The 26,682-nt window shown below is 43.0% G+C and overlaps 4 protein-coding genes across 5 annotated transcripts in view; 2 read left to right on the top strand and 2 right to left on the bottom strand.

The window, feature by feature from the left end:
* Window positions 1–19,599, top strand: part of LOC120454939 (relaxin receptor 2) — a 29,783-nt gene extending 10,184 nt beyond the window's left edge. Inside the window, exons 4-18 of one of the 2 annotated variants that reach the window (XM_039640707.1) lie at window positions 50–121; window positions 1,874–1,951; window positions 2,148–2,219; window positions 4,380–4,451; window positions 4,525–4,596; window positions 4,684–4,827; window positions 4,897–4,968; window positions 6,018–6,161; window positions 6,266–6,382; window positions 18,041–18,276; window positions 18,352–18,466; window positions 18,687–18,831; window positions 18,889–19,043; window positions 19,102–19,175; window positions 19,225–19,599. In XM_039640707.1, coding sequence (XP_039496641.1) covers window positions 50–121; window positions 1,874–1,951; window positions 2,148–2,219; window positions 4,380–4,451; window positions 4,525–4,596; window positions 4,684–4,827; window positions 4,897–4,968; window positions 6,018–6,161; window positions 6,266–6,382; window positions 18,041–18,276; window positions 18,352–18,466; window positions 18,687–18,831; window positions 18,889–19,043; window positions 19,102–19,175; window positions 19,225–19,502 — 1,846 coding nt within the window. In that variant the 3' untranslated portion in view covers window positions 19,503–19,599. Of the gene's footprint in view, window positions 1–49; window positions 122–1,873; window positions 1,952–2,147; window positions 2,220–4,379; window positions 4,452–4,524; window positions 4,597–4,683; window positions 4,828–4,896; window positions 4,969–6,017; window positions 6,162–6,265; window positions 6,383–18,040; window positions 18,277–18,351; window positions 18,467–18,530; window positions 18,574–18,686; window positions 18,832–18,888; window positions 19,044–19,101; window positions 19,176–19,224 lie in introns of those variants that run through there. The other variant, XM_039640708.1, reaches the window with a different exon arrangement.
* Window positions 19,600–19,730: 131 nt separating this feature from the next.
* LOC120454943 (26S proteasome non-ATPase regulatory subunit 5) lies at window positions 19,731–21,693 on the bottom strand. The gene is made up of 2 exons (XM_039640711.2): window positions 20,469–21,693; window positions 19,731–20,410 (listed from the first exon to the last, which is right to left on the bottom strand). Exons 1-2 carry the CDS (start codon window positions 21,611–21,613, stop codon window positions 20,041–20,043), a joined length of 1,515 nt encoding a protein of 504 aa, XP_039496645.1. The 5' UTR covers window positions 21,614–21,693; the 3' UTR covers window positions 19,731–20,040.
* Window positions 21,694–22,014: 321 nt separating this feature from the next.
* LOC120454941 (brahma-associated protein of 60 kDa) lies at window positions 22,015–24,090 on the top strand. Its single transcript, XM_039640710.1, has 3 exons — window positions 22,015–22,260; window positions 22,329–23,612; window positions 23,669–24,090. The coding sequence occupies exons 1-3, from the start codon at window positions 22,153–22,155 to the stop codon at window positions 23,822–23,824; spliced, it is 1,548 nt and encodes a 515-aa protein (XP_039496644.1). The 5' UTR covers window positions 22,015–22,152; the 3' UTR covers window positions 23,825–24,090.
* A 23-nt stretch (window positions 24,091–24,113) lies between these two features.
* Window positions 24,114–26,640, bottom strand: LOC120454940 (cleft lip and palate transmembrane protein 1-like protein). Its single transcript, XM_039640709.2, has 2 exons — window positions 25,609–26,640; window positions 24,114–25,483 (listed from the first exon to the last, which is right to left on the bottom strand). Exons 1-2 carry the CDS (start codon window positions 26,500–26,502, stop codon window positions 24,692–24,694), a joined length of 1,686 nt encoding a protein of 561 aa, XP_039496643.1. The 5' UTR covers window positions 26,503–26,640; the 3' UTR covers window positions 24,114–24,691.
* Between the last annotated feature and the right edge of the window lie 42 nt (window positions 26,641–26,682).

Genomic DNA, 26,682 nt, shown 5'->3' with positions numbered 1-26,682 from the left:
CACTTTTGCACTGTAAAATGTAATTTATATGCGGTTTTATGACTTTCAGCGATCTAACGGGAAACAATTTCGAAACCATCCATGAGAACTTCTTCGCTGAATTGCCAGACGTTGAGAGCCTGTAAGTAAACACTTTAAAGTCTTGAGAATTTTAAGCAAAGTCTATTAACATTCTTTACGGTGAGTAATAGTTTCTTGGCTGTTTGTTGGCGCAAAATAAACTAAGGGATGTCATAACACACCCTTTCGGGTTCTTAATTAAAACGGAAATGCAATCAGATGACTCTAACTGCAGCGGCTGCAAGCGATTGTGGGGATGTTCAAATTTTTAAGAGGCGGCCGAGCACGAGGACGAGGATATAACATAACAGAACAGACCAGTCCAGACCAGACCAGACCGCATTGAATATTAGCGACATGCTGTGTCCTTAATGGTGCCTTTAAGTAGTCGTAGTCGACGTGGTCGTTGTCCTTGCGTCCGTATCACTGGTGGCCATCACACGCTGGCGCACATACAAATTACGTACAAACCAGACAGCCAGACAGCCAGACAGCCAAACAGCCAAACAGCCAAACAGCCGGAAGGATAAGCCAGGACTCTGCGCCTCACGAAGCTCGCTAAACATACGTAGATACGTAGCTAACCAGATGCTCAGAAACTCATCCGTACATATGCAGAGCCAGGCGGCATCGTGTTGCAGTTTATGTGTCACTGTGCCAAAGGACATAGTGGCCCGACTTAAAACAGACACTCGTGGTGCATGTCGTATCGCCATTCACTGAAGATGGACATCCACAGAGTCCTTGTTTTCGCACGATCTAGGTATAAATCTACAACAACGCTGGGTGCCGAGTACACAGAGCAAAAAGTGTATAAAAGCTATATTTTCAGGATATTTAATTCGTTTTAATGGTAAAAATGAAATATTTACAAAAATATATATTAGATAGAAGATTATATATCCTTGCTTTACACCTAAAGTAATTGTTAAACATAAAGAATAGAAACTCACAGCTTTTTTCGTCGAGTGTTGGCAGTGACTTTTCAAGTTCTCAGCTGCCATTAAAGTTTTAACCAATCTCAGCTCGAATTGAAGACGCAAAGTTTGGCAAAAGCGGAATTTAGTTTCTTGTCATTCCAGCAAATACGATTTCCCGACCGCCGAATTTGCACACATCCCTGTGAGAAAAACCGAGGGGAAGATCAAGAAGGATATTCCAGTGGCTCCAATCGACCTTCTCCTTATTTTTATATATCCCTGGGATATTTTCAACAAGTCATTGAATTTTACACATTAATCTTTCCTCGATTTCGTGGCCAGATTTGAGATGATGAATATTTCAGCCCAAAGGCACAGACAACTTTGTTTGGCTTTCTTTGCTAGCGGAAGAATTTCCGCGAAAGAAAGTTAAGGTGACAATTACATCTAAAAATAGGTTGGCTTATCCAACATTTAGCCATAAAAACACAAGCCAAGGATCTGGAAAAATTCCTTAAAAATGTAAATTTGCAGTCAATTGAAAAATCAAATTGCAAATTAAGCTCCTAATGAAGTCGCAATGCAAGTTCCCTATTTTCGCACATACAAATGAGCAGCGGCGAAGTTTTTGGGGCCAAAACAATGACACGATGAAAACAAAGCGCATTATTATCCATATCTCGTCTTGGGGGAAGTGGGGGTCACAAAGTTATGGTAGCTATGGCAGCTATGGTAGCTATAAGGAGGAACTTTTCAGCCGACGCCCATTGTGGCCAAGTTTACAATTGAATCTCATATTTATTACGTTTTATATACACTTGTGTCCTCGCCCACGTTTCTGCTTACTTTATTTAAGTTTACTTATTTTTGATATATTTTTTTGTTATTTTCAGAGTGCTGAAGTTCTGCTCAATCCGTGAGATTGCCTCGCATGCATTCGATCGCCTGGCGGACAACCCACTGAGGACCCTGTGAGTATCCTGTCCCGGCAGCAATGTGACCCACTCCCAACAATAACTCATAATTAAGTCTCATTATTTATGTGCACTTAACAGTTTTCTGGCTTTCTTCTTTTTGTTTTTATTTTGCTTTTTTTCTCCCCAACCCCATCTCGCATCTTTAATAATTTCCTCGCTACAACTTATGCTCATGATTATGTCCTTCCAGTTATATGGACGATAATAAATTACCGCATCTGCCGGAGCACTTCTTCCCCGAGGGCAATCAATTGAGCATTCTGTAAGTATCATTTCACTCGATGTTCGTTAATGCTTTATGCTTTATATAGCCACCAACTTTATGGCCAACTTCCGGTTGCTTCGCGGATATAGGTCAGTTGTAAATTGGCCAATTATGAGCTCAGCTAGATAGACGTTTTTAGCTTATTGAAAGAAATCTATGCTCAGGGTTTTTTTTCAATTTGAGCATTTAGATGAGACTCACCAAACTTAATCGCTGGTTTAATTAATATGAGATACTTTTCCATTGCAACCAAAAAAGGATTTACACCACTTTATTTGAGTATATAAAAGTACTAGCATTTTATGGCCCGCCTAACAACTTTTAAATTGTTTAATATGCCACACAATCTTCACTTCATTTGCATAAAACATTGATTTGCAATGAATAGTCCGTATTTTAGCGCAGCATTAGTGTCTCGCTTATTTATTTCATCCGCTGGCTTAGCCGGCCATTTGTATTAATAAAAAAAGGCTCAATAAAAAATACAATTGCAAAGCGAATACACACATTTATGTGTGTGCAAGTAAATGCTAATTAAGCATAAATCAAATTAGACAAAAACAACAGAAACTTGGCTTACTGCACAGCCACAACTATGCACACAATGTACAAATGAACGAAATTGAACCATTTTCGAAAGGGCCGAAAGAGATATGCTGCGATAAAAAGCCATTATTTTTTGGCCACCCGGAGGTGCTAAATGACAAAAATCCAGTAATTGCCAATAAACGTGGAGGGTTGGAAGGTCGATTATATCACGACTCATGGGAGAATTGAGTCGGCACAGTAGAAACCCACATATGTGTGCTGTATGTGCAGGCAGTCGATGCTAATCACAATCACAATTGCTGTCAACCTTTGCTGGCCCATAAAGTTGGCCCATTGTTGCCGGATTAAAGCCAACCTCTTGCCCAATCGACTGACAATGTGGCATCGCATTTTTCCCTCATTGTTGTGGCGATTTTCCCAACCCACCACCCACCACCAACTCACTTACTAACTTCCTTAACGCATTTTTTGCTCTGCGCGGCCTCGGAGCATAAAAATATTAGCACAGACGGTAAAAAGTTTTCAGCTTGTTTTGTGCACTGACTCGAAGGGCCCACGCCCCCTTTTCCATTTCCTTTTTCCACCGCCTCCGCCCCAAAAAAGTGGAAAAACAATAACAATGCCAGCTGGCAAAAAAGCAAGTGGTAAAGGCCAAAACTTACCGATTAAACGAATCGGTTATAAACGAATTCTAACGCTCTTTTTCAGCATTTTTTTTATAATCTTTCAGCATTTTTTTATAATCTTTAATTCAAGTTAAAGTGTTAAAGTTCAATGTTACTAGATAGGTGGATATACTATAATCATTAAAAAAACCTATGTTTATGACATTACGAACGCTTCCTTTTAAGTTCTACTTTGGAAAGGAATGCAATTAGTTTTTGCCACTGAAAGACGTAATATTATAAATGCATAAAGGACGACTTATACGTCATTCATTTTCCATTCATAATGCCCCTTTTGAAAATAGACAAAACTGCCGGCACACGAAAACACATAAACAACTCAGTTACACTTTTGCGGCGGAAGGCGAATTTCGGATTTGGGATTTTGGATTTCGAGCGAAAGGGGGACGGAGATACATATATCCGTTGCACTCCGTCTCCGGCGCCAACTAATCCGGAGGACCAGCTGCACTTGGCAGTGGCCTGAAAGTTGGCTCTGTCTCTGTCCGGTTGACAATCGCACACTGAGAGAAAAGTGCTGCGACAAGAATCAGATAAGCAATTGAATGCTATTAAAATGTTTTGTATCTATGTATCTATAGGATTAATTATGTGTCAAAACAGTTTGAGAGTACATATATCAGATACTCAGCCTAGCTTTATAGCTTTCCCTTTTACTAATTTAACACAACGATTTTGTTTGCGGTGTAGCAATGGCATTCAGCTGGGCAAATGTTTCGCTGGGGCTAAAAGTGCATTTTCTCGTGTGGCGTTTGTTACTTGCGCTTAATGGCTAATTAAAATCAAGATATATGCGCCGACTTTTCACTGCCTGAATGCAATTGCATCGGCTTTTGTTGCCAACTTTTCAGCATTAAAATGCGATTTTTTATCTATTTCATATTATTTGTATTTTTATTTCTTTTTCGGGATGGGTGGTCAGCATTTTGGCACGCAATCACCTGCACCATTTGAAGCGAAGCGATTTTCGGAATCTACACAAGTTACAGGAGCTGTAAGTGCTTGAAAAATAAAAACACATATGAAGTCTACATAATGATGTTGTAAAATTAAATATTCGTTTTTAGCGACCTTCGTGGCAATCGCATTGGCAACTTTGAGGCCGAGGTCTTTGCCCAACTGCCGCATTTGGAAGTGCTGTAAGTAGCGCTCCTGATTCAAAATCCTTTGCTGAATACACATGCATATATGTATGTATATATAGAGTTGTTGTTACTACCCTGCAGCTATCTGAACGAAAACCACTTAAAGCGTCTGGATGCAGAGGGATTTCCCAGAAGCCTGCTCCATCTGCACACATTGTCCTTGGCTTACAATCAGATCGAGGAAATCGCCGCGAATACATTCCCCTTTCCACGCCTACGATACTTGTGAGTAGATTTGCCAGGGAGAAAGTAGAAAGTAAACCTATAAATATATCAATCTGTTGCCTATTGCAGATTTCTGGCTGGCAATCGATTATCCCACATTCGAGATGAGACCTTTTGCAATCTCAGCAATCTACAAGGATTGTAAGTCTTTCTGCACTTGAAACGAAAAACCTGCAAATACCCTGTCAAGTTATAAGCTTTATGTGTAGGAGTTCTTGTGGCTAATGGGGTTACTTGACTAGAATATACACGTAAAGTTGACCAAGTATCTAATGCCAAGTATCTATCACTAAATATATTGGCTATGTCCGAATTCGAGCATACCCCTTAGGGCAGCATTATGGAAGGGCATCGAACAAACAAGTGCCACTTCTCTGACCTCTGATGGAATTTTCCCTCTGCTGGGCTACCCATCTTCCATGATTCCCATGACCAGCGGAGACTTGGGGACCTCCGATTTCTGATCCCAAACAGCAGAAGTTGAGTGACAGAGGGGAGAGAAAGTGGTGGGGAAAGTGGGAGAAAGTGTCATTTGGATTTATTGCCGTTTAAGTTACGCTTTGGCCAAGGAATTTCATTTATCAATAATGCTATGTGGCCTGGCCGTCGTTTCGAGGCCGAAGGAATGCAAAGCCCAAAAGCTGACAGTTTTTCATTTGCGAAAACTTCGCTGTGAGTTTATGGAAGCTAACCAACCCATGGCATTCATGTAATGCATATTGAGGAGGCTTAACGAAAACAAGAATAAAAAAAAATAATAAAAAATACAGCCTGTGGAATGATTTGCATGCAGGGCAAAAATCAAAAGATAGATATATTCAAGGAAAACATCAGAGAGAAAGATGGGCGCACAAATGCCGGATACGTGCCGCGGCATCGGTGGCCCAACTTTAATGATGAAACTTTGAGTCGGATGCCTGAACCTAAGCTCTGAACTCCTCTTGTTTTTTTTACACCCCCCCCTTTACCCCTTTACCCCTTTTCCCCCCCTTTCACTGCCGGAAACAATCTGGAATGCAAATAAGCGAATGCAAAAAAAAAAGAACACCGAATGCTTGGCTTTTATGCGTTGGCCCATAAAGCCGCGCGGCTCTGATGTGTTAACCACTTTCATCTAAATGTTCTGCCTTTCTCTCCGATTTCCCTTCCCCTTTCCCCTTTTCCCATTCTTCAATTTTCCCCCCAAATAGACACTTGAACGAGAACCGGATCGAAGGATTCGACCTGGGGGCCTTCGCCTGTTTGAAGAACCTGAGCTCCCTGCTGCTAACGGGCAATCGCTTCCAGACCCTTGATCCGCGGGTCCTAAAAAACCTGAGCAGCCTGGATTATATGTGAGTAACGCCAACCACATCGCCAAATTGTAATGGCTTGAGCAAGCAGAGCAATACACATCCCTAAAAATACCAAAATACCTTTGCTTATCTGTCGCCGGCAGTTACTTCTCGTGGTTCCATCTGTGCAGCGCCGCCATGAATGTCCGCGTCTGCGATCCACATGGCGATGGCATCAGCAGCAAGCTGCATCTGCTGGACAATCAGATATTGCGAGGCAGGTAAGTACTGTAGTAAGTACGAAGAAGTACTAAGCCCCAGTACGTAGGTTGATAAGATGATTTCGATTTAATCAAGCTAAGAGCCCTTGCAAAATGACCGACGGAGGCCAAGAGCGTTCTAAACTTGAGCTTCCCGCTTCGCATTGCGGTCTGTGTGCGAATCGCATTCATTAGATTGCAATTAAATCATTGTCATTATGGCCCTCGAAGTTTAACCGAACACAATTGCAATTGCAATTGCAATTAGAGTGCGAGAACTGCAGTGTTCTGCCTACGAGGGGAATTTGCAAACACAGGAGCGCACTCAAGCACAATCTGATCTAAGTAACTTAATTAATAGCTGTGAGGGCTTACACGACTGCCTTGACTTGCTTCACAAAGTTAATAGTGTGGATTTTGCATTTTTCAAGAATGTCAACACATTGGGTTCTAACTCTGCAGATTCTGATTTGAAATCACGAGTTTTGGATCAAACGGCAGTGCTCAATTATTAAATTGATGTGTTGAACTGCACAGCATTCGTGGCGCCCCACGTTGGACGCCAATTACCCGCTGCTTTCTTATTCGTTGTGCTAATCGCTCAACGCCCAAATTCGTGCCTTTTGAAGTGGCTAGACCCGCTGTCCAAACATTGGCGCTTGTCTCCGCTGTATGGGGTATCTTGGCCAAGTAGCTAACATACTTGGCAAGACAAATAAGTAGTCCCATCAACAACTGGGGTACTCTCAACGGAAAATGCGGAACTCGGAACTTGGAGCTCGGAACTGGAAACTGGCAACCGGCAACCGGCAGTCACTTGTCATCAAGTGTGCTGAGTGATTATCTGGCTGCCTGCCATCGCCTCATCGTCGTCGTCTAGGATGTATTCCTGTTGAAAATGAAAATTACGCTCCTTGCTTGTCGGGTTGTTTGTTTGCCTTTTACACATTTTACACACACTCTGCATGCCGACGTCTTCATCTTCAACTCCATCCACATCCACACCTCCATCTCCATCCACATCCACATCTTCATCTCCATCTCCATCTCCATCTCGATGTGTTCACAGCGAAAGCAAACACCAGCATGTGCACACACACAGCCAGACAAACATAAGGATGCTGTAGAGCAAGGATACAGGACTACAAGGATGCTGGTGCCGGCGAGAATTTACTTTTGTGCTTAGAACATTATTTCATTATTCTAAGTTGACGTTTTCATAAAAATTAAATACTTTAGGTTTTCCAGTCGTTGGTGTGGCTTCCAGTTTTTCCAGTTCGCTTCACTTCCCTGCTTTCTCAGGCCATTCTCCACTTTTATAAGCCACCTGGATTCCCAACCTCCACTTTCAATTGCACTTCCCTCAAATTTACAACATTATGGTGTTGTTACTGCACGCAGGAGGAGGAGGAGAGAGGGAGAAAGGAAGTGCTAACAAGAAATTTTAAACCGCAACCAGCGACTTTTTTTTTATTTTTTAATTTTTTGATATAAAATAGCATTGATATTGTTAGCAGCACAAAACAGATACCATGCGAACAGAAATGTCAGGAAGTGGCCAACGATCATTTCGATTTAAGTAGCCACCTACTGCTAATTATGATTGCCTGGTGCATAAAACAATAAAATGGGCCAAAACCGGACTTTTAAGCCGAGTTTTTGTGGTAAAATTGAGAAATTCTGGATTTCAGATACCAGGCAAACAGAAATGTCAGGAAGTGGCCAACGATCATTTCGATTTAAGTAGCCACCTACTGCTAATTATGATTGCCTGGTGCATAAAACAATGAAATGTCCCAAAAACCCAAACAGAAATGTCAGTAAGTGGCCAACGAACATTTCGATTTAAGTAGCCACCTACTGCTAATTATGATTGCCTGGTGCATAAAACAATGAAATGTCCCAAAAACCGGACTTTTAAGCCGAGTTTTTGTGGTAAAATTGAGAAATTCTGGATTTCAGATACCAGGCAAACAGAAATGTCAGGAAGTGGCCAACGATCATTTCGATTTAAGTAGCCACCTACTGCTAATTATGATTGCCTGGTGCATAAAACAATGAAATGTCCCAAAAACCGGACTTTTAAGCCGAAAAATTGAGATATTTCGAATTTCAGATACCAGGCAAACAGAAATGTCAGGAAGTGGCCAACGATCATTTCGATTTAAGTAGCCACCTACTGCTAATTATGATTGCCTGGTGCATAAAACAATAAAATGGGCCAAAAACCGGACTTTTAAGCCGAAAAATGGAGATATTTCGAATTTCAGATACCTGGCAAACAGAAATGTCAGCAAGTGGCCAACGATCATTTCGATTTAAGTAGCCACCTACTGCTAATTATGATTGCCTGGTGCATAAAACAATGAAATGTCCCAAAAACCGGACTTTTAAGCCGAGTTTTTGTGGTAAAATTGAGAAATTCTGGATTTCAGATACCAGGCAAACAGAAATGTCAGGAAGTGGCCAACGATCATTTCGATTTAAGTAGCCACCTACTGCTAATTATGATTGCCTGGTGCATAAAACAATGAAATGTCCCAAAAACCGGACTTTTAAGCCGAAAAATTGAGATATTTCGAATTTCAGATACCAGGCAAACAGAAATGTCAGTAAGTGGCCAACGAACATTTCGATTTAAGTAGCCACCTACTGCTAATTATGATTGCCTGGTGCATAAAACAATGAAATGTCCCAAAAACCGGACTTTTAAGCCGAGTTTTGGTGGTAAAATTGAGAGATTCTCGATTTCAGATACCAGGCAAACAGAAATGTCAGGAAATGTCAGCCACCTACTGCTAATTATGATTGCCTGGTGCATAAAACAATGAAATGTCCCAAAAACCGGACTTTTAAGCCGAAAAATTGAGATATTTCGAATTTCAGATACCAGGCAAACAGGAGGAGAGAGAGAGAAAGGAAGTGCTAACAAGAAATTTTAAACCGCAACCAGCGACTTTCTTTTTATTTTTTAATTTTTTGATATAAAATAGCATTGATATTGTTAGCAGCACAAAACAGATACCATGCGAACAGAAATGTCAGGAAGTGGCCAACGAACATTTCGATTTAAGTAGCCACCTACTGCTAATTATGATTGCCTGGTGCACAAAACAATAAAATGGGCCAAAAACCGGACTTTTAAGCCGAAAAATGGAGATATTTCGAATTTCAGATACCAGGCAAACAGAAATGTCAGTAAGTGGCCAACGAACATTTCGATTTAAGTAGCCACCTACTGCTAATTATGATTGCCTGGTGCATAAAACAATGAAATGTCCCAAAAACCGGACTTTTAATCCGAGTTTTGTTCGAAAAATGGAGATATTTCGAATTTCAGATACCAGGCAAACAGAAATGTCAGGAAGTGGCCAACGAACATTTCGATTTAAGTAGCCACCTACTGCTAATTATGATTGCCTGGTGCACAAAACAATAAAATGGGCCAAAAACCGGACTTTTAAGCCGAAAAATGGAGATATTTCGAATTTCAGATACCAGGCAAACAGAAATGTCAGTAAGTGGCCAACGAACATTTCGATTTAAGTAGCCACCTACTGCTAATTATGATTGCCTGGTGCATAAAACAATGAAATGTCCCAAAAACCGGACTTTTAAGCCGAGTTTTTGTGGTAAAATTGAGAAATTCTGGATTTCAGATACCAGGCAAACAGAAATGTCAGGAAGTGGCCAACGATCATTTCGATTTAAGTAGCCACCTACTGCTAATTATGATTGCCTGGTGCATAAAACAATGAAATGTCCAAAAAACCGGACTTTTAAGCCGAGTTTTGGTGGTAAAATTGAGAGATTCTCGATTTCAGATACCAGGCAAACAGAAATGTCAGGAAGTGGCCAACGAACATTTCGATTTAAGTAGCCACCTACTGCTAATTATGATTGCCTGGTGCATAAAACAATGAAGTGTCCCAAAAACCGGACTTTTAAGCCGAAAAATGGAGATATTTCGAATTTCAGATACCAGGCAAACAGAAATATCAGCAAGTGGCCAACGATCATTTCGATTTAAGTAGCCACCTACTGCTAATTATGATTGCCTGGTGCACAAAACAATAAAATGGGCCAAAAACCGGACTTTTAAGCCGAAAAATGGAGATATTTCGAATTTCAGATACCTGGCAAACAGAAATGTCAGCAAGTGGCCAACGATCATTTCGATTTAAGTAGCCACCTACTGCTAATTATGATTGCCTGGTGCATAAAACAATGAAATGTCCCAAAAACCGGACTTTTAAGCCGAGTTTTGGTGGTAAAATTGAGAGATTCTCGATTTCAGATACCAGGCAAACAGAAATGTCAGGAAGTGGCCAACGATCATTTCGATTTAAGTAGCCACCTACTGCTAATTATGATTGCCTGGTGCATAAAACAATGAAATGTCCCAAAAACCGGACTTTTAAGCCGAAAAATTGAGATATTTCGAATTTCAGATACCAGGCAAACAGAAATGTCAGTAAGTGGCCAACGAACATTTCGATTTAAGTAGCCACCTACTGCTAATTATGATTGCCTGGTGCATAAAACAATGAAATGTCCCAAAAACCGGACTTTTAAGCCGAGTTTTGGTGGTAAAATTGAGAGATTCTCGATTTCAGATACCAGGCAAACAGAAATGTCAGGAAGTGGCCAAAGATCATTTCGATTTAAGTAGCCACCTACTGCTAATTATGATTGCCTGGTGCATAAAACAATGAAATGTCCCAAAAACCGGACTTTTAAGCCGAAAAATTGAGATATTTCGAATTTCAGATACCAGGCAAACAGAAATGTCAGGAAGTGGCCAACGAACATTTCGATTTAAGTAGCCACCTACTGCTAATTATGATTGCCTGGTACATAAAACAATGAAATGTCCCAAAAACCGGACTTTTAAGCCGAAAAATAGAGATATTTCGAATTTTAGATACCAGGCAAACAGAAATGTCAGGAAGTGGCCAAAGATCATTTCGATTTAAGTAGCCACCTACTGCTAATTATGATTGCCTGGTACATAAAACAATGAAATGTCCCAAAAACCGGACTTTTAAGCCGAAAAATAGAGATATTTCGAATTTAGATACCAGGCAAACAGAAATGTCAGGAAGTGGCCAACGAATATTTCGATTTAAGTAGCCACCTACTGCTTATTATGACTGCCTGGTGCACAAAACAATAAAATGGGCCAAAAACCGGACTTTTAAGCCGAAAAATGGAGATATTTCGAATTTTAGATACCAGGCAAACAGAAATGTCAGGAAGTGGCCAACGAATATTTCGATTTAAGTAGCCACCTACTGCTAATTATGATTGCCTGGTGCATAAAACAATAAAATGGGCCAAAACCGGACTTTTAAGCCGAGTTTTTGTGGTAAAATTGAGAGATTCTCGATTTTAGATACCAGGCAAACAAAAATGTCAGGAAGTGGCCAACGAACATTTCGATTTAAGTAGCCACCTACTGCTAATTATGATTGCCTGGTGCATAAAACAATGAAATGTCCCAAAAACCGGACTTTTAAGCCGAGTTTTGGTGGTAAAATTGAGAGATTCTCGATTTCAGATACCAGGCAAACAGAAATGTCAGGAAGTGGCCAACGAACATTTCGATTTAAGTAGCCACCTACTGCTAATTATGATTGCCTGGTGCATAAAACAATGAAATGTCCCAAAAACCGGACTTTTAAGCCGAGTTTTGGTGGTAAAATTGAGAGATTCTCGATTTCAGATACCAGGCAAACAGAAATGTCAGGAAGTGGCCAACGAACATTTCGATTTAAGTAGCCACCTACGGCTAATTATGATTGCCTGGTGCACAAAACAATAAAATGGGCCAAAAACCGGACTTTTAAGCCGAAAAATGGAGATATTTCGAATTTCAGATACCAGGCAAACAGAAATGTCAGAAAGTGGCCAAAGATCATTTCGATTTAAGTAGCCACCTACTGCTAATTATGATTGCCTGGTACATAAAACAATGAAATGTCCCAAAAACCGGACTTTTAAGCCGAAAAATAGAGATATTTCGAATTTTAGATACCAGGCAAACAGAAATGTCAGGAAGTGGCCAACGAATATTTCGATTTAAGTAGCCACCTACTGCTAATTATGATTGCCTGGTGCATAAAACAATAAAATGGGCCAAAAACCGGACTTTTAAGCCGAGTTTTTGTGGTAAATTGAGAGATTCTCGATTTCAGATACCAGGCAAACAAAAATGTCAGGAAGTGGCCAACGAACATTTCGATTTAAGTAGCCACCTACTGCTAATTATGACTGCCTGGTGCACAAAACAATAAAATGGGCCAAAAACCGGACTTTTAAGCCGAAAAATGGAGATATTTCGAATTTTAGATACCAGGCAAACAGAAATGTCAGGAAGTGGCCAACGAATATTTCGATTTAAGTAGCCAGCCACCTACTGCTAATTATGATTGCCTGGTGCATAAAACAATAAAATGGGCCAAAAACCGGACTTTTAAGCCGAAAAATGGAGATATTTCGAATTTCAGATACCAGGCAAACAGAAATGTCAGGAAGTGGCCAAAGATCATTTCGATTTAAGTAGCCACCTACTGCTAATTATGATTGCCTGGTACATAAAACAATGAAATGTCCCAAAAACCGGACTTTTAAGCCGAAAAATAGAGATATTTCGAATTTTAGATACCAGGCAAACAGAAATGTCAGGAAGTGGACAACGAACATTTCGATTTAAGTTGCCACCTACTGCTAATTATGATTGCCTGGTGCATAAAACAATGAAATGTCCCAAAAACCGGACTTTTAAGCCGAGTTTTGGTGGTAAAATTGAGAGATTCTCGATTTCAGATACCAGGCAAACAGAAATGTCAGGAAGTGGCCAACGAACATTTCGATTTAAGTAGCCACCTACTGCTAATTATGATTGCCTGGTGCATAAAACAATGAAATGTCCCAAAAACCGGACTTTTAAGCCGAGTTTTGGTGGTAAAATTGAGAGATTCTCGATTTCAGATACCAGGCAAACAGAAATGTCAGGAAGTGGCCAACGAACATTTCGATTTAAGTAGCCACCTACTGCTAATTATGATTGCCTGGTGCATAAAACAATAAAATGGGCCAAAAACCGGACTTTAAAGCCGAAAAATGGAGATATTTCGAATTTCAGATACCAGGCAAACAGAAATGTCAGTAAGTGGCCAACGAACATTTCGATTTAAGTAGCCACCTACTGCTAATTATGATTGCCTGGTGCATAAAACAATAAAATGGGCCAAAAACCGGACTTTTAAGCCGAAAAATGGAGATATTTCGAATTTCAGATACCAGGCAAACAGAAATGTCAGGAAGTGGCCAACGAACATTTCGATTTAAGTAGCCACCTACTGCTAATTATGATTGCCTGGTCCATAAAACAATAAAATGGGCCAAAACCGGACTTTTAAGCCGAGTTTTTGTGGTAAAATTGAGAAATTCTGGATTTCAGATACCAGGCAAACAGAAATGTCAGGAGGTGACTTTGCAGAATTTAAAATCACGCAGCCCCCGAAAGTAGGCAACGAAAAAATTAACGATCAGCTGATCTAATCTCTTCCATCAGCCCAAAAGTATGCAACGAAAAATTCATGATCTGCTGGTCAACGTTTTATGACACATCCTAAAGGTATGCAACGGAAAGTTGGTCGCAGCAATAATTTCTTAGGGCATCCCAAAAGTATACAACTGAAAATTCATGCACTTCAGTCGTCAAAATGTGCAACCTAAAGCGTAACCAACTATTCTGGATGCTAAATAAGAAAAGCAAACTACCTTTAAGATGCAAGCGTCAGATTTATCAGCAAATTATCGCACCTACTTGGAGATACGGCATCCAAATTTGGGGAGTGGCGGCTGCGTCCCACCGAAAACGATTCCAAACCGTCCAGAACAAAACATTAAGACAAATCACTGGCTGTGACTGGTTCGTTAGCGGCCAAACGCTTCACAATGATTTAAACCTGAGCCTTGTTGAAGACCAAATCTCGTTCTTCTCAAGCAGATACAACGATCGACTAACTGCCCACCGTAATCGTCTCGCCCGGAGATTACAGGGGGCTATCCCAATTCGCAGGCTCAAAAGAAGACATTTTGGGCTGCTTCTAAGATGATAGTATGAATATATTATTTACCTGAAACCTCACTACTCGAAATTTGACCTATTCCTATATATTAAGATGAAAACAAATTATATTTTATAATTAAGAGATTATTTACTTAAGACAACATTTAGGTTAAAGGCTTTAATTGACCTGTTCCTGAATAATATTAAATAAAGATGTTAATTAATTTAAAAAAAAAAAATGCACCAGGCAATCATAATTAGCAGTAGGTGGCTACTTAAATCGAAATGATCGTTGGCCACTTCCTGACATTTTTGTTTGCCTGGTATCTGAAATCGAGAATCTCTCAATTTTACCACCAAAACTCGGCTTAAAAGTCCGGTTTTTGGGACATTTCATTGTTTTATGCACCAGGCAATCATAATTAGCAGTAGGTGGCTACTTAAATCGAAATGTTCGTTGGCCACTTCCTGACATTTCTGTTTGCCTGGTATCTGAAACTCGAAATATCTCCATTTTTCGGCTTAAAAGTCCGGTTTTTGGCCCATTTCATTGTTTTATGCACCAGGCAATCATAATTAGTAGTAGGTGGCTACTTAAATCGAAATGTTCGTTGGCCACTTACTGACATTTCTGTTTGCCTGGTATCTGAAATTCGAAATATCTCAATTTTTCGGCTTAAAAGTCCGGTTATTGGGACATTTCATTGTTTTATGCACCAGACAATCATAATTAGCAGTAGGTGGCTTCTTAAATCGAAATATTCGTTGGCCACTTACTGACATTTCTGTTTGCCTGGTATCTGAAATTCGAAATATCTCCATTTTTCGGCTTAAAAGTCCGATTTTTGGGACATTTCATTGTTTTATGCACCAGGCAATCATAATTAGCAGTAGGTGGCTACTTAAATCGAAATGTTCGTTGGCCACTTCCTGACATTTCTGTTTGCCTGGTATCTGAAATCGAGAATCTCTCAATTTTACCACAAAAACTCGGCTTAAAAGTCAGGTTTTTGGCCCATTTTATTGTTTTATGCACCAGGCAATCATAATTAGCAGTAGGTGGCAACTTAAATCGAAATGTACGTTGGCCACTTCCTGACATTTCTGTTTGCCTGGTATCTGAAACTCGAAATATCTCCATTTTTCGGCTTAAAAGTCCGGTTTTTGGCCCATTTTATTGTTTTGTGCACCAGGCAGTCATAATAAGCAGTAGGTGGCTACTTAAATCGAAATATTCGTTGGCCACTTACTGACATTTCTGTTTGCCTGGTATCTGAAATTCGAAATATCTCCATTTTTCGGCTTAAAAGTCCGGTTTTTGGGACATTTCATTGTTTTATGCACCAGGCAATCATAATTAGCAGTAGGTGGCTACTTAAATCGAAATGTTCGTTGGCCACTTACTGACATTTCTGTTTGCCTGGTATCTGAAATTCGAAATATCTCCATTTTTCGGCTTAAAAGTCCGGTTTTTGGCAGATTTTATTGTTTTGTGCACCAGGCAATCATAATTAGCAGTAGGTGGCTACTTAAATCGAAATGTTCGTTGGCCACTTCCTGATATTTCTGTTTGTTTGCCTGGTATCTGAAATTCGAAATATCTCCATTTTTCGGCTTAAAAGTCCGGTTTTTGGGACATTTCATTGTTTTATGCACCAGGCAATCATAATTAGCAGTAGGTGGCTACTTAAATCGAAATGTTCGTTGGCCACTTCCTGACATTTCTGTTTGCCTGGTATCTAAGTTATGGCGAAAACGCGGATTGAAAATATCCGATTTTTCACAACAATTTCTTTTGTTGATTTTAGGATTAAAAATAATCAGTTTTTTTTGATAGCAGTAAAAATAGTTGTCCAAAAGAGGAATGCCATACCTCGTTGAATTCGTAACAAAATTCCCTATCGATCCATGTACATACTTTGGAATGCTAATACTTAACTAGGTTTATTAGCATCACAAAACAGTCTTTATTTTAACTGTGCTGCCATTTTTGACCATGTTTTGGCGAAAACCCCGATTGAAAATATCCGATTTTTTTACAAACATTTTTTTTTCGATTTTTTGATAAAAAATAATCAACTTTTTTTCGATAGCAATAGTAGTATTTGTCCAATAGTGGAATGCCATGCCTCGTTGAATTCGCAATAAAATTCCCTATCGATCCATGTACATACTTTGAAATGCTAATTTTTTGCCACCCCTTTTTGGTACCCCTTATCGAAAATGCAAAAATTTTTCAAATTTTTTTTTTGCCAAAATCGAAAAAGTAGGGATAGACATAGTTAGCTAAGTTTATTAGCATCACAAAACAGTCTTTATTTTAGCTGTGCGTCCATTTTTAACCAAGTTATGGCGAAAACGCCGATTGAAAATATCCGATTTTTTTACAAACATTTTTTTTGCGATTTTTTGATAAAAAATAATCAATTTTTTTTCGATTGCAATAGAAGTATTTGTCCAATAGTGGAATGCCATACCTCGTTGAATTCGTAATAAAATTCCCTATCGATCCATGTACATACTTTGAAATGCTAATTTTTTGCCATTTTTCGCAAATTTTGATGATGGTACCCCTTATCGAAAATGCAAAAATTTTTCAAATTTTTTTTTTGCCAAAATCGAAAAAGTAGGGATAGACATAGTTAGCTAAGTTTATTAGCAGCACAAAACAGTCTTTATTTTAGCTGTGCGTCCATTTTTAACCAAGTTATGGCGAAAACGCCGATTGAAAATATCCGATTAAAAAAGACAATTTTTTGGTGCTACCAAACGGGATAACAATAAGGTTTATTTCACATGGCGTCAGACTCTCGCCTTCTACTTTCCTGCTCCAGTTTATATTAAGGGTCGGAAAGGAGCTGCGAGCTGCATCTTTGTTTAATTAGATAATTCAATGAAATTGACAGCTGTTTCTTAGGTCAAGCATAATTGATGGCTGCTCATAATCAGAGCGGAAGTGTTGGCAATGAATGGGAAGCGGAAGGCTGGCATAAATTACAGGTCCCTCCATCCATTCGCCTAATCATCATGCAGACACTACACAATTGCCTTGGAACCACAGTTGGCTCTCACTATTTGCTGCTCCTCAGAACGCTGATGTTACTTTGTGCTTGATGCTTTGTGCTTGGTGCTTTCTGCTTTGTGCTTTATGCTTGCTGCTTTGTGCCCAAGTCTCGGGACTCCACTCCAGTTGGGCATCCATGGCCACACCTCCCTGGTCAGCAGAACTGCAATAATGAGGCACGCCAACCGGGCAATTGGCAATTGTGCGAGCCACAAACACAAGCACATGAAGTCTTCACCGCAGGGAAGACTTAAATTTCCTTTAATTGCTGGAATTTATGGGTAGCGGCATAACGACAATTGTCCAAGACAAGGTCGCAAATGATGCTCCTGTATTTCTATTTCAATGCACACAGAGAAAATGGGATAATAAATATCTATAAATATATATAAGCTTTATAGTCGTTTGCAGTTAGTCTTATACGCATACTTGAAGTTCGAAATGAAATAGCAGTAACTTTAAGTTTTTACCAGCTGCCAAAAGCGAACATTTGCGTAACCATTTTCTTACCGTGCACTTTTATCTGCTGGAACAGTGTTTGGGTGATGGCCTCCATTGCCGTGGTGGGCAACCTATTGGTGCTGCTGGGACGCTACTTCTACAAGTCACGGAGCAACGTGGAGCACTCGCTCTACCTGCGCCATTTGGCCGCCAGTGATTTTCTCATGGGCATTTACCTCACCTTGATTGCCTGTGCGGACATTAGTTTTCGCGGCGAGTACATCAAATACGAGGAGGCTTGGCGCCACAGCGGTGTTTGTGCCTTCGCAGGTGCGTATCCTCTCCTTTCTCCATCTCCAGCCATCGCACATTGCTAATGTGAATTATCACGTATACGCCGTGTAGGCTTCCTCAGCACCTTCAGCAGCCAGTCGTCGACGCTGCTGCTCACATTGGTCACCTGGGATCGCCTGATGTCTGTGACGCGGCCCCTCAAGCCGCGGGATACGGAAAAAGTTCGGTAAGTGTTCGTTTGGGTTCCAAAGTTATTGTTTATTCTATTACATTAATTACTTGTGCTGCAGACACTTTCTGATTTGTTGACTGCTCAGACATCAAATGGCCAGCATTTTATTTACCTCACAAACTTTGTTCCTAATGCAATTATGTTTGTTTTTACTGCTTCATTGTAGTTTGTGTAAACTATTACAAATTATTAAAAAAGCTACCCATTTTCGCAGAATTGTCCTGCGTCTCTTGCTGTTGTGGGGCATAAGTTTCGCATTAGCTGCTGCTCCACTTCTGCCCAATCCGTACTTCGGAAACCATTTCTACGGCAACAATGGTGTCTGCTTATCCCTGCATATCCACGATCCTTATGCGAAGGTAAGCACCCGCTCCTTGGAAAGCATTGCTTACACATTCCATAAATGTATATTACAGGGTTGGGAGTACTCGGCGCTGCTGTTCATCCTGGTCAACACGCTGTCCCTGGTTTTCATCCTGTTCTCCTACATCAGAATGCTGCAAGCGATAAGGGATTCCGGTGGCGGAATGCGGAGCACACACAGCGGTCGCGAGAATGTGGTGGCCACTCGGTAAGTTTGGTTAATCCCAGGAAAAGGATTTCATTAAAGAAATATCTTGTTTGCATAGCTTTGCCATCATTGTGACCACCGATTGCGCCTGCTGGCTGCCCATAATCGTGGTCAAAGTGGCTGCCCTCTCAGGTGAGTTTAAGTGCAACAGCTTTTATATTATTAAATATATACATTTTAGGCTGCGAAATCTCGCCCGATCTTTACGCCTGGTTGGCGGTACTGGTGCTGCCAGTGAACTCGGCCCTCAATCCAGTGCTCTACACATTGACCACGGCGGCGTTCAAGCAACAGCTGCGTCGCTATTGTCACACACTGCCCAGCTGCTCGCTGGTGAACAACGAGACCCGATCCCAAACGCAGACTGCCTACGAGTCCGGACTGAGTGTCAGTTTGGCGCACTTGGGCGGCGGTTCGGGGCGTAAGCGGATGTCCCACCGGCAGATGAGCTATCTGTAGGCGGCGTAACTTGGCTTCAAATGCAGCACGAGATCAACAGACTTACATACTACATACAAGTGGGGCTAGAGGGTAGAGGGTGGGTGGCTCCAACACAGGACACTTCCATGTAATTGGTCCCTTAAACTTTTGGCATTTCACGTACTTATTATTATTCTGATTATTCTCATTTTGAAATTATAATTGCATTAGTCCTTAGACAAGATATTCCAGCTAGACTCAAGCATATTGTATTTAAGTTTCTTTATTGTAAATGATTTACTTTGCCCTCAGAAGGTATTCAATCCTTTCTATGTAATTTACAAAAGTTGATATTTTAGCAATTGCTTTAAGGCAAACCACTTGCAATTGTCCAAAGAATATTCTGACTATTTGTTGCATCCCCATTAATACGACCTGCCCAATGGGGCATTGTTACATGTGATCTAATAGTTAAATCTTATTGTAATTCTATAAATACATATTCAGATGTTAATTGAACCTGTCGCTGTACATACGATTTATAATCAAAGGCCGCAAATGCTTGGCATACCGACCTCTAGGCGTTGCCCTGCGGTTCGGTGGCTATATCGAGGTCCGCCTGGACGTGATAGGGTCCCTCGTTCACGTAGGCCGTAAAACGGACGGTTTCGGTGGGCGAGAACTCGGCGCTGGCGGACAGAATCTCCATGATTTGCCACTTGATATACTTAATGTCCCTGTGCAGATCCCTTTGACGCGACAGCAGGAACTCCACAGCACCGCCGGTATTCTTAAGAGCTACAATGCCCCAGTCGTACTTGCAAATGGTCTTCAACAGCGCCAAGGCGGCCATTTGTAGGTCAGGAAACGGGGTGTTGATCAGGTCCATGATAACATTGGCATGCGCTCCCCCAGCGAAGCACTCGTACCAGCTTTTAAGAATGATACTAAAATAGGAGAGAATGATTAACAGGAAAAAACATTGACAATGGAGTACAAAATTACTTGAGTTCTTTGGTGGGCGGTGTCTCCACCTCATAAATCACATCCAGCGAGTTGAGCAGCCGCTCCTTGATGGGCGCCGATAGCTTCTTTGTGTACGAGCCATATATCTTAAAGGACTCCTCCACGGCCGCGTTGAAGTGCAGGTGCAGGAGCATCTTACCCTGCGGAGTACTGGCCAAATTGGCCAGCGTATCCATGGAGGTGGGCAGAATACTCTCATCCTCCGATTGCAGCTGCTGGAACAAACAGGCGAGCATGTGCGGGTAGCCGGCAATGATCTTCAGAGGCTGGTATGCGGCAATTTTGCCGAAAAACTTCATAATGCTGGGTATGAGCAGGGCGTCTAACGGATGCTCCTCGATGCGTTGGACCCGTGTGCTGATTATATCCAAAACACGACGCCGTTCCATGTAGGAGAGACCATGGTTCTGTTCAGCAAGTGGTACCAGGAGCTCCATGACGCTGGCCTGCAATAAAACATCGTCGTTGTCCAGTTCGCTGAGCGCAGCGTCCAGAATGAATTTGACAGCACTGAGCGAGGCGGCACTCTCCTGGGCCAGCACCACTGCCAATTCGTAGGCGCAACAGCGCACGATCTCATTCTGCTGGAGGAGGTGCACTAGTTTGGCCTGCACATCAGCATCGCTGAGTCGCTGAACAAGCACAATGGACAGTATATTGATGGCCAGTGAGGTGCCCTCCGTATTCGGCTGTTTCAGCTCGTCCAAGATGAGGAATATAAGCTCATTGTTGGGCAGGGTGCGAACCTGCCCGGCAACCAACTGGCGGCGCAGCTCCTTGAGCAACCTGGCCAACACCAGGGCACGCAGGGCAGGATTCGGGTGGGTCAAGCCACGTCTCAGCAAACTGGGCAGTTGCTCGTCGGCTGTGTCCATTGCCAGCTGATCAAGGCAGTGGCCCAGCAACTCCAGGGTCACGTCCACAGCCTGATCCTTGGGAACATGCGAATCCGCCGCAGAATTGGCACAGTCATACAACTCCGCCGTGGTCAGCAGGCGTTCAATGATTTGCCGCGAAAGAGCCGCGTCCTTTGCGATGGTCGTGTTCATCGTGGTCAGCGCCTCAAGGCGTTGTGGCCTCGACTCCAGAGCCTTTAAATTGGCCACCCACCAACTGTCCTCCATTGCTTTTTGTTTTTTCCGTGTTGAAATGACAAAGTCGGTTTTAAACCTATCGTTGTTCGATTTCAGAAGACGTTATTTGTCCGAACTTATCGGCGTCTATCGATATTGCTTATGTTTATGGTATGACACTGCAACTATCGTACGTCTTATCAGACCAATGCGTTCTATCGATAGTAGCAAATTTAGGTATAGTTTTCTTTTATTAATTCATTTTCATGTAAGCCAATTACATTTAACAAATTTCCTTGCAAGTTTTTAAATATATTTTTTATAGGCAAATATATAGCTGTAGGTATATAAAAATTCAAACTTCGATGATCGTGGCAACCGATAGTTGTAGCCCTGCCAAACGGTGCGATAACCATCGCCCAGTCGACCACCACCAGTATTTGTGCTGCCCTGTTTTGACGCCATTTTACAGGCGAAATTGTGTGTGTGTTTGACGCGTTGTTGTATTGAAACAAAAAGCCAGAAATTTTCCTTCGCCTGCAAAAGGCAAGTGTTTACGGCCGGAAAAAAGGGAGGAGCTCCTAGCAAAGATGTCGCAACGCTTTGCACCTGGCCAAGCGCCAGTGCAGTCGCGCTATCAGCCACCACCACCGGCGCCCGGCATGCGTCCCTATCCGCCGCCAGGCGCCTCTTTTCCGGTGAGTTTTCCACTCATTTTCCTGCAGTTAACGTGCCATCTAAACATCCATAATCTTATCCACAACAGCCGCGCGGGTTTCCCCTGCATCCGAACACCACGCAACCCGTTCCCGGCACGGCGAACGTGGCCGGAGTACCGGGAGTTCCTGGAGTGCCGGGCGTACCGGGACCATCGCTGCTGCAGCGCGCCGCCCAACAGTCGGGCTTTCAGAGCAGTCTGCGTGGCACTGGAGCCGGTGGCGGTGGCGTTGGATCCGGCGGAGGCAGCAAGAGATCAAATGAGTCCCGCAGTTTGGGTGGCGGCGGTGGCAAAAGTGATTTTGTGACGGCCAAAAAGAAAAAGAAGCTGGCCGACAAGATACTGCCGCAGAAGGTGCGAGATCTGGTGCCCGAATCGCAGGCGTATATGGATCTGTTGACGTTTGAGCGGAAACTGGATGCCACCATCATGCGCAAGCGTCTGGACATCCAGGAGGCCCTCAAGCGACCCATGAAGCAGAAGCGCAAGCTGCGCATCTTCATCTCGAACACATTCTATCCCAGCAAGGAGCCCACAAACGATGGCGAGGAGGGCGCCGTTGCCTCTTGGGAATTGCGGGTGGAGGGTCGCCTGTTAGAGGATGGCAAGGGCGATCCCAATACGAAGATCAAACGCAAGTTTTCATCGTTCTTCAAGTCGCTGGTTATCGAGCTGGACAAGGAGCTGTACGGTCCGGACAACCATCTGGTCGAGTGGCATCGCACTCACACCACCCAGGAGACGGACGGTTTCCAGGTGAAGCGGCCAGGCGATCGCAATGTGCGCTGCACCATCCTCCTGCTGCTTGACTACCAGCCGCTGCAGTTCAAGCTGGACCCGCGACTCGCCAGGTTGCTGGGCGTACACACACAGACCAGGCCGGTGATTATATCCGCCCTGTGGCAGTACATCAAGACCCATAAACTGCAGGATGCCCACGAGCGGGAGTACATTAATTGCGACAAGTATCTGGAGCAGATATTCAGCTGCCAGCGAATGAAGTTCGCCGAGATACCGCAACGCCTCAATCCGCTGCTGCATCCGCCCGATCCGATTGTGATCAATCACTTCATTGAGAGCGGGGCGGAGAACAAGCAGACCGCTTGCTACGACATCGATGTGGAGGTGGATGATACGCTCAAAAACCAGATGAACAGCTTCCTGATGAGCACGGCTAGCCAACAGGAGATCCAGGGCCTGGACACCAAGATCCACGAGACGGTGGACACGATCAACCAGATGAAGACGAACAGGGAGTTCTTCTTGAGCTTCGCCAAGGATCCGCAAATGTTTATCCATCGCTGGATCATCAGTCAGACGAGAGATTTGAAGGTTAGTCCTGTTTTCTATGCGTCATAACGTTGTCTAAACCTTTCCCCCTCTTTCAGCTGATGACTGATGTGGTAGGCAATCCGGAGGAGGAGCGTCGTTCGGAGTTCTACTACCAGCCATGGACGCACGAGGCCGTTTCGCGCTACTTCTTCACCAAGGTCAACCAGAAGCGGGCCGAATTGGAGCAGGCGCTGGGCATACGCAACGGCTAGGTGAATGCTTGCTAAGCTGATCTTCTCCACCAGCCAATTTGTGGAGTCAACGTCAAGCGACCTCCATAAACCGTGCGCACGGCAAACTCTTTTTCCTTCGCCAGTTTAGTTTAAGCTTAAAATATATCCCTTTTTTTGCGACAAACCCCGAACTCCATCCCGTTCCATAACGAAATCCCTTTTTCCAGTTGTTCCCAAATACACACATCCAGCACAAATATTGGACTTAACAGTAAGCTATAATAAAATGGCATACAAATATAAAACCAATCTTTTAAATTGGATTCAGTTAACTTTTTAAAACACTCTAGTTTATTGTTTATTACGTGTGATTTCATTTGATGCTCTATATGTTTAGCAGCCTTTTGATGCTTTTGGGTTCCCTTTAAATTTTATAAAATGCATTTTGTGTTGGTTAATTGAGATATTAGGATCACTTGTAGGTTTTCCATTACGATTTCATGTTAACTGATTGTTTCTAAAATACGCTTTTATCTACATTTGGATATATTATTGTAAAGTGTACCATTTGGCTTTTAAGCTGACCAATCCAAGAATGTGAAAGGCCAGCGTTTAAGTCGTTTCACATTATTTCTTAGTTTATACTTTAAAATTAAGTGGTTTAGTAAATTCCATAGTTTTGCAATCTTATGGTGCTTGTTGGTTTAAAATTGTATAAAATGCATTTTCAGTTGAGGCCGCTGCCAATTAACTTAACCATTTACGCACAGGTTTTAAACAGTTGAGTCTACAACACAGGATTAATATCACTACTAAACTAAAGACGGACGCGGTTTACTACGACACGGGCTAGACCTGAAGCTTTAGGCGACATGTGCAACCTTTGCATCTTTTGCTGATATAGGATCAATTTCGCTTTTTGCGATTGGCAGCAGATGCGGATGAGCTGTTGGCCGTATCCGAGGTCTCGGCAATGGCCAGACCCGTGTCCAGACGACTCTTGTCCACCGGATACAGCCAGCGCTGGTACAAATAGATAATAAACACAATATCATCGCGCAGACAGGCCACCCGATGGGCAGTGGGCATGGTGATGATGAAGGCAAAGAAGTCGTCGATGAAGGTGTTGAATGCCTTGTACATAAATGCACGCCACGGCAATGCGGCCACGGACTTCAGCTTATAGTTAACGAACAGTTGCGGCAACATAAACAGAAAGCCAAAGGCGTACACTCCGTTCACCAGCGAGTTGAGTGTCCAGGAGTACCAGGAGCGGTGCGGCTGGTAGATGAGCGAATAGACCGCTCCGCATATGCAAAGCGGATACAGCAGATAGCTCAGATACCGCATGCCCTGCCTGTCGAATTGATCGGTCTTCTGCTCCTCCGCCAGCTGACCGGACTGTACATCCGATTTGTTGCCATTCCGCCGGTCAACTTGCTCCAGCTTGCGTTGTATCAGGCCGCTGAAGCTAAGCTCGAGACGCAGGATTTTCTTGCACTTCCACAGCTCAATGAGCGTGCCCAGGCCAACGGGCACAAGAACCAGATACGAGGTATTCTCGTCCAGCAGATAGAAAAAGATAACGATCTGCGAAAATGCTCGCCACATTGTGGTGCGGCTTGATAGCCCCTCGTACGACCGCTTTTTGCGCCAAAAGGCCACGTCGTTCTTAAAGCTCAAAAAGTCGAAGAGCATCTGCGGATAAAAGGAAACATAAATTAGTTATCGTATTGATATATATATAATAATATATATTTCTGATATTAAAAATATCCTGTCTAAATCTTCATTTTCCCAAGGATTTTCCAATCCCTACTTACATGGATACTGGACACAAAGATGGTGCCACACAGCAAGTACACATTGGTGTCCGAGAAGATGCCCTTCACCTCGTCGATGTCCTTGGTGGCAAATCCAATGGTAAGCAGCGCCTGTGTAGCGTGTTCCATGAGCAGCATTAGCCGGAGCTTGCCCACACCCACGGGCTTGTAGTGGAAGCTGAAGGTGAATTCGGTGGTATTGCGGGTGACGGGCACTAGATCCTTTAGCCGCGTATTAAATGTATCAGTCTGCAGGATGGGCAGGATCTGCTGATTGCGATTAACACGTATCAACGGTGCCATTTCCGGCGGGACATCCGCTTGCGACACGGAAAAGAGATCGGTGAGCAGGGTGACATAAATATTTGATCGGATGTGAGTGCTGGGACGTCCGGAGGTGGAAGCTTCCTTCTTTTTCTTCACATGGACATCGGCCGCTGCTCCTTTCTCGGAATCTCCAAGCAGATTGAAGGCCTCCGCTCGCGGCACCATGTAATCCGTGAGACTCATCGTATGGACAACGGTGGGTCCATCTCTGCGCAGGCTCCGCCATTCCAGTGGCTCTCCCTCCAGGGCCAAGACCACATGAAAGTACAGGGAGCCATTGCGGCGCGTCTTCAGCGGCACATCCACTTCGAAGTCGTGCTCAAAGCTCTGATCGTAGTCGAACCGCTTGGCCTTGTACAGATCCCGCACCTCGGAGGCAATGGGACTTCTGCTCAGGGAGGAGAACAATGCCAGCTGTAGGCGTGGCCGGTCCGCCAGGAATGATGTGTAGCACGGCACACCGCTGCACTGCAGCGTGTTGAAGAGCTGCGACATCTGATAGATGGAGTGGCCGATGTACGCCAGGAATGCCACGCCTAGCAGCGTGGAGATCGAGGGCAGGGCCATGACCTCCTCTTACGGTTTTCTCGTTGGTGCGTTGACCGGCGGAATGGTGTATGGTGGGCGGGCGGTGGGCGGTGGTTGCGAGCCGAAGTTGGGGAAAACTAAGTAGCGATTTTCCGATTTTCTGGCCTAGAGCCGGCCAAACATCGAAAGCAGCTATCGATAGTGCCGGCCGTGTTGATA

The sequence above is a fragment of the Drosophila santomea genome, chromosome X (assembly GCF_016746245.2).
Source record: "Drosophila santomea strain STO CAGO 1482 chromosome X, Prin_Dsan_1.1, whole genome shotgun sequence".
NCBI lineage: Eukaryota > Metazoa > Arthropoda > Insecta > Diptera > Drosophilidae > Drosophila > Drosophila santomea.
This window is presented reverse-complemented; position numbering and strand designations above follow the sequence as displayed.